The 13130-nt window shown below is 33.6% G+C and overlaps 4 protein-coding genes across 4 annotated transcripts; all 4 read left to right on the top strand.

Annotated features, from left to right (window-relative positions):
• Nucleotides 1-74: 74 nt before the first annotated feature.
• Nucleotides 75-2524, top strand: LOC107028834. The gene is made up of 2 exons (XM_015230049.2): nucleotides 75-749; nucleotides 2280-2524. The coding sequence occupies exon 1, from the start codon at nucleotides 141-143 to the stop codon at nucleotides 711-713; it is 573 nt and encodes a 190-aa protein (XP_015085535.1). The 5' UTR covers nucleotides 75-140; the 3' UTR covers nucleotides 714-749; nucleotides 2280-2524.
• Nucleotides 1270-2508, top strand: LOC107030660. Its single transcript, XM_015231935.2, has one exon. It carries the CDS (start codon nucleotides 1817-1819, stop codon nucleotides 2354-2356), a length of 540 nt encoding a protein of 179 aa, XP_015087421.1. The 5' UTR covers nucleotides 1270-1816; the 3' UTR covers nucleotides 2357-2508.
• A 946-nt stretch (nucleotides 2525-3470) lies between the features above and the next one.
• On the top strand, nucleotides 3471-6827 carry LOC107007773 (pentatricopeptide repeat-containing protein At1g02150). The gene is made up of 2 exons (XM_015206542.2): nucleotides 3471-3981; nucleotides 5213-6827. Exons 1-2 carry the CDS (start codon nucleotides 3580-3582, stop codon nucleotides 6446-6448), a joined length of 1638 nt encoding a protein of 545 aa, XP_015062028.1. The 5' UTR covers nucleotides 3471-3579; the 3' UTR covers nucleotides 6449-6827.
• A 200-nt stretch (nucleotides 6828-7027) lies between these two features.
• Nucleotides 7028-7891, top strand: LOC107009370 (trigger factor). Its single transcript, XM_015208698.2, has one exon. It carries the CDS (start codon nucleotides 7160-7162, stop codon nucleotides 7679-7681), a length of 522 nt encoding a protein of 173 aa, XP_015064184.1. The 5' UTR covers nucleotides 7028-7159; the 3' UTR covers nucleotides 7682-7891.
• The last annotated feature ends 5239 nt before the right edge of the window (nucleotides 7892-13130 follow it).

Raw genomic sequence — 13130 nt, 5'->3', positions numbered from 1 at the left:
ATTTTTAGGGAAGAAAATTCATAGTATTGACTTTGACGGTGATGCATTTCTATTTTATGTAATCAATCAATAAATACCCTTTAGTATTTCCATTCTTTCAGTCACACACACATTAATCTCACAAAAAAAAATAAAAAAATATGGCAAGTTATGGTGCAGTAGTGCAAAGGCCATCAGCTACTTCTGCAAATCATCCATCCCAAACTCAGCCTGATGAATCAAAACAATTACCGAATTTCGAAAAGAATCAACCATTTTCCTTCCAAGTTACATGTCCATTTAGCATCCCTGCCACCCCTGAATCAGCAGCAACGCGAATTATTAAAAACTTAGGTAAATTCGGGCTATATTATGCTGAATTTGTGTGGATAGTTCTTTTCATCGCGCTTATTCCTAAACGTAAGGTTTCAGTAGTATATTTAGTTGCCTTGAAGGAGGTGGCAGTTTTGTACTTGATATTGCTTCGTGCAGTGGCTAATTCTGTCCTGTTTCGTTGGCTTATCGCGTTTGAGACAAGGCTTATTGTTCTGCCACTGCTAGCTATTGGGACATGTGTTGCTCTTATACTCACTAAGGCTGGAATCCATCTTGTAATCACTTTGGCTGCAACTTTGCCTATCATTTTGGCTCATGCAGTTCTGTGGATAGCAGAGGATTGTTCTTTCAATGATGAAACTAATCAAGAATCTGTACCCCTTGTTCATACTGTGTAAAATTTGGCTAGTTTTGTTGCAATAAAGTCAAGGATGGTGAGTTTGTGAATCTTTTTCCTGTGCCATATATGGGGGAGAATTTGCTGCCACATGATAATTGTTTTTTTTTTTTTTTGGTATGTGGTTAATTATTTTAGATGTTGTTTAGTTTATGTGCCAAAACTCTACCTCTACGAGGTAGTGGTGAAGTCTACGTACATTGTATCCTCTTCAGACCCCACTTATGAGATCTCACTGGGGTTCAGTCAAGTGGTGAATGTTCAAGAGAAAATATTAGGTATTTTTGTTTGTATTATTAAGTGACAAAACTTGTTATGTTGTATGGTACTCCAATTTTTGCATTAGTCTTTGCTCGACTTTGGACTTGGTTAGTCCTCTTCTGGTTCATTGTTCTCATATGTACCTCAATTATAACTACAAGAAATAGAAAATATATTTAACGTATATTCGAGTTAAGAATATTTATGTCATTTGTGTAATTTTTACAGGTTTTAACAGACTGATACCCTATTTGTTTAGTTATCATATCAAATTTCATAGAGTTGCATATTATTATAGGTCAAATTTATATGATGATAACAAAACTGTCAACTTAAATTTCATATGAAAAATGAATTGTTTTGGTATATTTATAAGGAGGCTAATTTAGCTAGTGGTTTAGTCATTATGGTTTTATACTGCCAGCAACCAACAACTACTAGTGAAAAGCACTTATAAAACTGCTACAATTACTACAACAACATATTCGGTATAATTTCACCTACACATCTACTAAGGATAGAAATTTAAATGGCCTAGCACTCTAGTTGTGTTACTGAACCTTGTTACATCTGCCTTTTCATATCCACCCGTGGACTATCCTTAAAGTCACGTACTTAGCCTAATTGGTGAAGGAGCCTACAACTGTTCATGAGTAGTGCGTACCAATGGGGGAAAAAGTCATGATACATGAGCATTTTGATTTTTCAAAGTCCAATTAAAATTAAATGGAAGAAAAACTCATAATATTGACTTTGAAAGTGACTCATTTCTACTTTGTTTAATCAATTTGTAAATACCCTTTAGTCTCTTCATACTAACTCACACATTCATCTTTCAAGATAATGGCAGTACAAAGGACATCAGCATCCCGAACTCAGCCTAATGAATCAAAACAAACTCCAAATCTTGAAAACAAAAACACATTTTCCTTCCAAATTTTATGTCTATTTAGCATCCCTTCCATCCTTGAATCAGCAACATCGCGAATCATAGAAGACTTGCGTAAATTTTGGCTTTACTATGCTGAATTCATGTGGATAGTCCTTTTCATCTTGCTTATTTCTGAACGTAAAGTTTCATTAGTCTGCTTAGTTGCCATGAAGGAAGTGGCAGTTTTGTACTTGCTATTTCTTAATTCAGTGGCCAATTCTGTTCTGTTTCGTTGGCTTATCGCGTTCGACACTAGGCCTATTGTTCTGCCACTGCTAGCCATTGGGACATGTCTTGCTCTTATACTCACTGGTGCTGGAATTCAGCTTTTAATCACTTTGGCTCTAACTTTTCCAATTGTTTTGGCTCATGCAGTTCTTTGTGTAGCAGAGGATTTTTCTTTGGATGATGAAATTGATCAAGAATCTGTACCCCTTGTTCATACTGTGTAAAATTAGGCCAATTTTTGTTTCATGATTTGTTGAATAAAAGTCAAGGATGTTGTGTTATTGTTCAACAAAAAATGTTAGGCTTTTTTTTTTTGTTGGTATAACTGTGTGTTGTATAGTACTTTAATGATTTGCTTTCTATCTAATAAATAAACAGTTCAAGGATTCGATTCAATAATTTTGATTTTTGATATGATAATTTGATATCTATTCTACTTTTAGTGCGTGTGGAATAATGCTTTAGAAACGTCAATAATTTTGTTGTGTACTAATAATCGTTCTTTAGTGGACTACTAGCTTGGACTTGGTCAGTCCTCTTCTTATTCTCTGTATAAATAAACTTACATATATTCATAGAGCTCAAAATTTTCATGTTATTTGTATAATTTAACGAGTTTTAACAAGATTAATATTCTATTTGTTATATCAAATTCCATCTAAAGTTGCATTTATTTTTATAGATGTGACTAAACACAATTGTGTGTAGAAGTTAAATTCATAGGAAAAATAACTTATCTTATACTATAAAAATACTGTACATTGTACATACATATAATTTTATTTTATACTATGAGAATACTATACATTGTACATACATATTCTTACAGTATATATTATAGGAATACTATGCATTCTATCTTTCTTATATTTGGAGCAGGAAAAATAAGTTTCATAAGTGACATTCCACATTGATTGTATATTTTCTCATCACCCTCCAACACACCTCATCTTTACTCCAATCTCGTAATGCTCATCCCCACCACTATACAATCGGAGAAGATCTAGAAGGGAGCGAGGATGTTCACCCAAGCTCCATAGACAAAAAAATTTATTGTATATATTAGAATTTTTTTGGTGTATATATATATTTTTTGAATCCACTAAATACAAGAATAGAGGTAGGCTTAACCGTTGAAAAGTTTCAAAATTCACTTCAAAATTTCGGCTTACACACTATAAGTAAAGAGTCTCACTTATTTTTCGAGAAAAATATTTTTGTTCGTATCGAATACTCTCATAATCTATTTCATAATTGGTCCTTGGACTGGGAATGCAAACAAATGAAGGTTTAAAGGACTTATTCGAGATAAAAGAAACCAAGAGGGTCACTCTGTCACTACAATTCTACAATTCTTCAGGTCGATATCTTATCTTTTACACACAACCGAAGTTTAACAGAAAATCAAGAACCCCTGAAGCTCAAAAACCCTAAAACCCCCCAAAAAATGCTTCTACAACCCATCACCACCGTTAAACCTCCACATCAAAAAACTGAAAACTATGTCTCTTTTTCATCGTCCCTATCTTATTCACTCTCTTTTCCATCTGGGTTTTGCAATTTGGGTGGTTTTACTAAACCCTTGATGTGTTCAAAGAATCATCATTCAGTTATTAGCTGTTCATCAACATCACAGGTGCATAGCTATGGGACTGTTGACTATGAGAGGCGGCCAATAGTGAAATGGAATGCTATTTACAAAAGAATATCTATGAATGATGGACCAGAAAGAGGCTCTGTTAGTGTGTTGAATCAGTGGGAAAATGAGGGGAAAAAGGTTACGAAATGGGAGCTTTCTAGGGTCATTAAGGAGCTAAGGAAGTTTAGGCGTTATAAGCTGGCTTTTGAGGTACCTAATCAATTAAAGTTTAAAGCTTTCTTCTTTTTTTTTTAATCTATTCCTTGCTTTGTGTAATCTGGCTAAACTGTGCTTAAATTTCTTGGTTGAACCAGTTAACTTTTGAGTCTTTTTGGTTTTTAAATTGATTTGTGATTACTTGTGTTCTCTGTGTTGCTTTGCTTGCATTATTAGGTTTGGTCTAAAATAGTTTACATTATGTGTTTTCCTAGGATAAGTTGGAATTAAACATCTTAAACTTGTTATCGTATAACATAATTGCATTTCCCCAACCATTTCAAATTTAATTATAGTTCTAATCAATGGCATGAAGAAGCTTCTATTGACAAAACTATGGGCATAAGTGAAAAGGATCATCCTCCTAATTATGTAATGAGTATGAGTAGCTTAAAGTGGTACACGTTGAATACTATATTTCCCGAGAGCTTGTATGAGCTGCTTGATGCAATAGTCCTGAAGTATGAAGCTGTTATCCAGATAAGAGTACTGGAAATCTTAGTTGTGTCTGTGGATACCGATTCTGTGAAGGTTTGCTTAGACAGAAGTTCTTTTTTCTTTCTTGTGTTTGGGGCGGTGGTAGTGTCGTGCCGTCATTTTTATCTTTATATTCTGTTTCAGTCTATGTGCAAGACATTGTTGGAATTTGTCTTCTTGGGGGATTTACTTTAACCGAAGCTATTGCCTTGTTTTCCTTAATGATGTCCTATTTGCTTTATCTTCACCTTATCAAAAAATAATGGCCCATCTTACTAGTAGCTCTATCTAGTGGTACCAGCCAGGGAGCTGCCCATCTTACTCGTAGCTCTATCTAGTGGTACCAGCCAGGGAGCTTACACTTAGCAAGCTATTTCGTTTGAACCTTTTCCTGATGGATGCACAAAATTGTGATTATTGTGCAGTGTGCACTATGTTTGTGTCTACTTTGTGACCAAGTGAAACTAATGATCTAAAAGAATGCAAACTCTGAACATTTTTATCACTCTGTCGGAACCAAGTGCAAAAGTCTGAAAGTCTGAAACTTGTAAACTTTGAATGAGTATCAAATATCAATAGACTTCTTCTGATATACTAGAGGAATATGCAATTTTTCTGTCAGTCCTATTATGAAAACTTGATTAATCGTTCTTGATTCCGTTACTCATTTAACTCATTGAGTTTACTGTATGTCTTTGTCTCCATATAGCAATTCCATTGGGGCTTAACTTAATCTTGTATTCTGCAGGTGTATGAGTGGATGAACAATAGACCAGAGAGGTTTAGACTAACCACCAGTGATACTGCTATTCAATTAGACCTGATAGCAAAAGTACATGGAATATCAAGTGCTGAAGAATACTTCGATAAGTTGCCAGACACCTTAAAAGATAAGCGGATATATGGGTCTCTTTTAAATGCCTTTGTGCGGTCTAGAAAGAAGGAACAAGCCGAATCTTTACTTGATAAAATGAGAAACAGAGGCTACACTGATCATGCTCTTCCATTCAATGTGATGATGACACTCTATATGAACCTTAAAGACTACGACAAGGTTGAATCCGTGGTTTCAGAAATGAAGGAGAAAAGAATTCCACTAGATATATATTCCTACAATATCTGGTTATCATCATGTGGATCTCAAGGATCTATTGAAAAAATGGAAATGGTACTCGAACAAATGAATCTGGACACTGATATCAATCCAAATTGGACTACATTTAGCACTATGGCTACTATGTACATTAAGTTGGGGCAGATGAAAAAAGCTGAAGACTCTTTGAAAAGTGTTGAGAGCAGAATCACAGGCCGTGATCGAATTCCATATCATTATCTCATCAGTCTCTATGGTAGTCTTGGTAAAAAGGAAGACGTTCTCCGAATCTGGAAAACCTACCAATCGCAGTTTCCAAATATTCCAAACCTGGGTTATCATTCTGTAATATCTTCTCTGGTGAGGTTGGATGATATTGAAGGTGCAGAAAAGATATATGATGAGTGGCTACCTGTTAAGGTTCACTATGATCCTAGAATAGGAAATCTTTTATTGGGTTATTACGTGAGGAAGGGTTTCGTGGACAAGGCTAGTGCTTTCTTTGACCAAATGATTGGAGCTGGTGGAAAGCCAAACTCAATGACATGCGAGATCCTTGCCGAAGGCCATATCAGGGATAGGAGGATATCAGAGGCTTTGTCATGCTTGAAGGATGCTGTTTCAACTGAGGGATCAAAGAGCTGGAGACCGAAACCTGCAACTGTATCTTCCATTCTCAGGCTTTGTGAGCAGGAAGACGATACACAAAATAAAGAAGTCCTGTTGGAGGTGTTGAAGCAAGTTGGGTGTCTTGACGATGAAAAGTACATGTCATATATTCCATTGTCAAATGGTTCATTTACCAGTAGTGAGCCAGAAATAGAGAAGGATACATCTGATAACGATGAAGGATCTGACATACTGCTCAACCAATTGCAAGAAAGCTTGTGAGGACTTATTCAATCACTTTGAAATGCAACTATTTTTCCAGGTACACATATTGGCGATAATACCTTGTGAAATTGGATTTTTGGTACGTGGATACTCGAGTAAAGCAAGAGTCTTGTGTAGAGCTGAGAAGCAAGACATTCATGATAAACACATATCTACTGATTTTGGTTTCTTTTCCTAGGGTTGAGGATCCATGTCGCAATATATGTATTTTATTGAACATCAAGTAGAAGTGTATTATTTTAGCTTCGCCAATCAATATCTCAGTCAGTGAAGTGTGTTGGAGGTTTTATTTGTAAATATGATGAATTTTGCGTTTATCTATTTGAGGTTCAAGTAGAAGATTTCATATTCATTCTACTGTTGAAATTTTGTTCCAAGTCCCAAATGTGCCTCTTTTTGGTCTCCCTATTTCATGGCTGAGGATTTGACGTATATTGGTTGCTTAAAGCAACTCAATTTTGAGGTTTCTGCTTTGCAATGTGTTGGAATAGTCCATTTATATACTTAAAAATTGCGCTAAAACTAGTATAATATCGCATAAATTGAGATAAAAGAGTAACATATCTTGTTTGAAAATGATATAAAAAGTCCAAATTTCATTTTGTGTCTCTGGAAAAGTGAATAATATTATATTGGACCCATTTTTAAATACCAAGAAAAGTAGAGAAGACTTATATCAAAGTTGAATAGGTATTTTTGTGGGCATCGATGAGCAGCCGGAATAAGAAGAGCGAATCGGAGGAAGTGGAAGAGCTGCTCCGTGCGGCAGAGGATGACGTGTCCCTCAAGCTGAGTCTGAATTCTCATATGGCTCGTGGTTCTTCCACCCAATTCATCGATCCAGATCTCGATCAACGTTTTCAAGCCCTCAGATCCAAGCAAACTCCCCCCAGAAAACCAAAGGGTTTAGACAATCAAGCTACCTCAACAACGGACGAGTCAGATGAGTTGCTTACCAGATTTGCAGCTCTCAAAAGCTCACTTCCCGCTTATTCTTCGGCATCATCATCTGCTAAGCAACACGCAGTGGTGGAGGATGAAGAGGATGACGATGATGAAGTTGAAAAGGTGATTAAGTGGGCCATTGATGCTGCTAGGCTTGACCCTTCACCTCCCTCCGGGACTGATGACGATGATGATAGCGATGACAACACCACTGATGAGGATGTCGATGGTGAAAATAGTGATGATGATTTCAACCGCGGCCATAGAAAAGCTAAGCGGAAATGATTTATGAGTGAGTGTATGTGTATTTTTCTTTTCGTGAATTGAGATCTTTGATTGGAAAATTAGGCATTTTCAATGTAACTTCTAGTACATAAATAACTGCCTCTACCTTGTATAAGGTAGCTAGTTCCAGTGCTTTGATGCATATTATTTTGAGTACAGAGGGATTAGCTTGTCATCTCCTAACTACTTCCCAGTAGACTTTGTACATGATTCCCTTTCCTTATTCTTATACAATGAGAGTTCTACATAAATCTCACAAGGAAAGGAGAGTGTACAATCTTACCCCGGACTATGGAGCTAAAGAGACTGTTCTTGATAGATTCTCGGCTCAAAATAATAAGATAAAGGGAAGATGCAATGGCAAAAATTAAAGGAAGTATGACAAAGTCTGCTGAAAAGAAATGAACAAACCAGAACAGAATACTAAGATAATCAAATAATGAAAAAAACATCACAGTGACAAATTAGTGAAGAAGAGTGTATGAGAGTAAATACTACCACTAGTTTGAAAGGAGAAGTTAGACGACGTATACTTATCTACTAATCTTCTATCCTATTCCGTTCTCCCCATAACCTTCTATTTATGTCCTCGATACGTTGAAACTGCATCATATTTTATCTAATCGCCTCTCTTCAATACTTATTTGGTCTATTGCTACCAAAATCCATTAAAACTAGCCTATCACACCTCACTTTACTCATCTTGTCTCGAGTATCTTCGTTTGTATTCCTATATTTCTCTAGTATGCCAACACATCTATCTTATCATCATCAGTTCTGCAACTTTCAACTTCTGAACAGGTGAGTTTTTGACCAGCCAACACTCTTATCGCATACAACATACCACTCTGTAAAACTTACATTTATGTCTCGCCTTCTAATGGCTACTTTGTTCATGCTATTTCATTTCTTGGGCTTAGAGTTTGAACAACATAAATTATCATAGATTAGATTGTTATAATGGGCTAAAATGTTTGATCTACAGTTTCAGGAACACATCCTAGACCAAACTCCAAGGATCCAATTGCCAAAAGGAACTAGCTAGGTTGATGACATTCTTTATTATTAGCATACAGTAGAAAGATCAAACATTCAGATTTCATAGGCAGAGAGAACATTATTAGATGCCAGACTAGCAGCATTTAGTTGTTAATTATCCCCGCTATAAGCGGAGCTAGGACGTGGGTTCGGATGAACCTACTAACTTTTTGGTAGACTCTGTATTTGTGTTAGAAAATTAAATAAACATGTATATTAACTTGTGAATTCCTGACGAATGCTAGCTTAGTGGTAAGGATGGGCGGTGAAAATATTTTTCACACTAGTGTTTGTGGTGTTCAAACCCCACTATTAACTTCTGTCAAGGCTCCGCCTATGAATTCCCACGCTTGAGTTTGTTAAATTAGATCTTGTGTCTGACTCACACACAAAAATTAGTTCAAGAGGAGGAGAATTGTCAAGCCTTATGAGAAGTTCACTACTACCGATTTAAGACTTCTGTCACTGTTCAACAAAGTCATGAATTCATATGAAAACAAGGTCTAAAAAGGAAACAAAACTTGTGTGTTTCTTTTCTTTTGTATTTCACAAAAGATTATTTCAGGCGAGTAAAAGCAAGGTTATTATATAGATACCTCACTAAATTCGCAAAACCATAGGTGCAACATGTTTTCACATACCAATAGCTACTCCATAAGTTTGATTTTATTTATATCTACGAACCATGATGAGGTAATTGAAGTTAAAGCAGTCACTCTTTAAATGTAGTAATAATAGTACGTACTTTGTTATTGTCAACGACAGAAATGCAACATAAATAAGTTGCTCCAAAACTAGTGTTTTTAATAAAATAATCTTACTATTAAAAATACATTAATACTCGTCTTTAATCGTAATTTTACTCTCAAAAAACTTTCTAAAAGAGATTAGTCAAACACAATTTACTTATACAAAACACTTTTCAAATGAATCAGCTAAACACAAATTGTTTTTTTTTCAAAAACACTTTTCTGAAAAGCCATTCTAAAATAAATGTTTCTGGAAATAAACAGTTTTTAGTAGTAATGTCAAATAGGCTCTAACTCATAGTAGCTCAAAGGAAGGAAGATTGTCAAGTCTTACGAGGAGTCCACGCATCTCATTGACTACCAATTTGAAACTCTTGTCATTTCTTCAACAAAGTCATGAATTCATATGAAAACAAGGTCTAAAGAGGAAACAATACTTCATTTCTCTTGAGGAATGAACGCTGTTTTCATTCACTATGCACTGACTGGATGCGTACTCGCGTGATTAATCGTTGGGCGGCTGAGAAAACACAAGTTTAACACGTCTTTCTTTCTTCTTTTTTTTTTGTGTTTTTTCTTATGTATATCACAAAAGATTATTTCAGGCAATAGTTAGATGAGGTGCGTCAGAGTCGAGTAGAAGCAAGGTTGTTATATATAGATACCTCACTAAACTAGCCAAAATCATACGTGCAACATGTTTTCTCATACCAATTGCCACTCCATTTTTACGTTTGATTTTATTCAGACTACGAACCATGATGAGGTAAACTGAAGTTAAAACAATCACTCTTTAGATGAAGTAATAATAGTACTATCTTCATTCATTTTTAATTGCAATATTGCGTAAAATATCAATCAAAGTTTTTATCGTTCGACTATATAAAAAAGAAAATTATGACTATTAAAAATAGACCGACGGAGTAGAGTAACGACAGAAATGCAACACAAATAAGTTGTAAGATTTATGATATATTTATAGGAACCCCACCACCTCAATAAGGAACAAATCAAGTTGGGGGGTATCATGCCTAGTCCAAGCTAAGCATTAAAGGCGTAACTTTAGGACTCAATATATACTTTGGTAGGAACATATAGTAAAACATATTAAAATCGTCGGTGATGCCATTTTTTTTTAAAAAAAAATAAAAATTAAATTATCATGTGCCTTGAGCCACATTACGGTGGCATCTTTTACTGCTAATAATAATAGAATTGTGCAACATATATATATAACCAGATTTCGTTTTAAAAAAAAATAGTTTAATGACTTTGATATAATAAAATAATATTAATGAATCATCACGTCGAAATATCTAAATGGTGCTAAAAAAGTAAATTATTTTGAATCAAGATATGGTTATTGTTCAATTATGTTATTGTTTCATATTTAATGGTAATATATGTCTGTCTAAACATAGGTAATAATAAATTAAAATTCTCTACACGGAAGGATCAAAATCATATTTTTATTAGTTAAAAGTTAAATAAACCGATCACAATAATCAAAATTAGAACTTACCAATCACTTAAGATCCAAAAATGCTATTATTCCAAAATAAATAAGTAATACTTCTTCTATCCTTCTATCTCAATTTGCGTTGCATATTTCAGATTTCAAGATTCAAATAAGTTTACTGTAATTATAAATTTTAATATATTTTTTTTTGAATATTTCAATTATTGTAATTTATAATATTTTTTACATAGTTTATAAATATATAAATTTCATTGTAAATTTTTTTAAAGATTTCATGAGCAAATTTTTGACTAAACTTAAAATCTTTTAACTCTAAAAAAATAAAATATATCACATAAATTGACACGAAAAAAGTATATTAAATCAAAGTGCAATTTCGAGAAAGCAAGGGGTTTCTCGTCATTTAATTGCATTATTTGCTCTTCAAATTCATCGTCCTTTAATTTTTTTTTGTTTATGTCTGGTGGGACATAACTTTTTAAGGGCATCAAATATAGCTTATCAATATTATGATATGTGAAAATATAAACTTGTGGTTCCGTTAATTATTTTGGGAAAAAATTGTGTATTATATCAAATTATTAATTCAAAATAAATGTTATAGCTATAGTTTCATTTAATTCTAAGTCGCGGTAAATTCTTATCAGTCGCCTCTATCCTATCTCTCTGGAATCTCACTCGTTACTCTTCTATTTTTCCATCATTTCTTCCTCACCTCTCTCACTTTATATGTTTGCATAAAGCGAGAGAGACTGTATATACAAATACGAATACATATCTCTCTGTCTTATACACTTAAAATCATACAAATACAAATCTTCCTTCTCTTTTGCCCCTCCCTCTCTCGTGCGTGCTTTATACAAGCACAAATTAGACAAAATATAATGTATAATTTATATTTGTATAAAGTGAGAGAGAGATTTAATATACAAATACGAATATTTTAACTCGATTCAATTGTATACGGATTCAAAATTTAGGTAGATATACAATCATTGATACATATACCTAGCAGGTACACATCTACAATTATCTAACTGATATATACATATACAATTTATCTCTCTCTACTCTCTGCCCTCTTTCGCTCGTCTCTCTTTTTCTCCCACGATCTCACTTCCCACTCTAGCCTACAAAAAAAAATTTACATGTAAATGTAATTTTCATATATATAGACGAATTAGTACCCGATATATACAAATTACCGCGATTTTATCTTTATCGTTCTTAAAATTACCCTCTCTTTTTTTATCTATCTTGAAAAAGACCAGTACAAAATCCAAACGAAAGTGTAAATAACCTTTTTTTTTTTTTGAAATAATATTTTTATAGACAAACTAAAATATATCTTTGGAATAAACATTTCAGATTTTGAACATACGGTTTTGTCTCTAATTATTATCCTTTTGAAAACCTGAACTTCAGTTTAAATCTTTAAAATTCAAATTACATATATTTACAGGTGGAGCCGCAGTCGCTTTCCTTCTAAAAGCATTTTAAATTTGATTGAGACATTTTTATATTTCAAAAACTTTTAAATTTCAGTTCATTTTTAATAAAATACTCTTGCATGTCATATTAGTTATCACTAATCACTACTGATGTCGTCCAATCAAACATGATAAAAGAGAAAGTACTGGAAATGTTTTTAAACTCAATATAAATTATTAATTTTATTTTTAAATTATTGACAGATTTAAAAACACTTATTTATTTGATTAACAAAACTTAAAATACACTCTCAGTCTTACAACATGAGTGAAATATCCTCCTAAATTCTCGCCAAATTCAGGAGGTGCTTTCAACACTTTTTTTTTTGACTTTTTTTAAGAGTTTCATGCTCTTATTAGAGTTCGAAACTACTTGCTATGTTATGTCGCAAATCGAAAGCATATCCAAGTTTAATTGATCAAATAGAGAAATTGTTTCAATACCGTCAATAATTCAAAATAAAGCTACTAATTTACGTCAAATTCAAAAATATTTTCATTATTTTTTTTACAATAATTTAAAATAAACAATATGTTTCTTTTATTTATACTAATAATAATAATACATTATCATTGTGCCATGACCATATATATATATAGATTAAATAGTGATAGTACAGACATAGATACAAACAAATATTTGGTGGCGAGGGATGCGGGAAAGCCATGATAGTAGGGTATACCTTAGGGGT

The sequence above is a fragment of the Solanum pennellii genome, chromosome 1 (assembly GCF_001406875.1).
Source record: "Solanum pennellii chromosome 1, SPENNV200".
Taxonomy (NCBI): domain Eukaryota; kingdom Viridiplantae; phylum Streptophyta; class Magnoliopsida; order Solanales; family Solanaceae; genus Solanum; species Solanum pennellii.
The sequence above is the reverse complement of the archived record's forward strand: the minus strand, read 5'-3'. Positions and strand labels throughout refer to the sequence as shown.

Coding starts and splice junctions, on each gene's coding strand:
- LOC107028834 (XM_015230049.2), top strand. CDS start 141: ATGGCAAGTTATGGTGCAGTAGTGCAAAGGCCATCAGCTACTTCTGCA.
- LOC107030660 (XM_015231935.2), top strand. CDS start 1,817: ATGGCAGTACAAAGGACATCAGCATCCCGAACTCAGCCTAATGAATCA.
- LOC107007773 (XM_015206542.2), top strand. CDS start 3,580: ATGCTTCTACAACCCATCACCACCGTTAAACCTCCACATCAAAAAACT. Junction 3,982..5,212: donor GTTATAAGCTGGCTTTTGAG/GTACCTAATCAA, acceptor TGTATTCTGCAG/GTGTATGAGTGGATGAACAA.
- LOC107009370 (XM_015208698.2), top strand. CDS start 7,160: ATGAGCAGCCGGAATAAGAAGAGCGAATCGGAGGAAGTGGAAGAGCTG.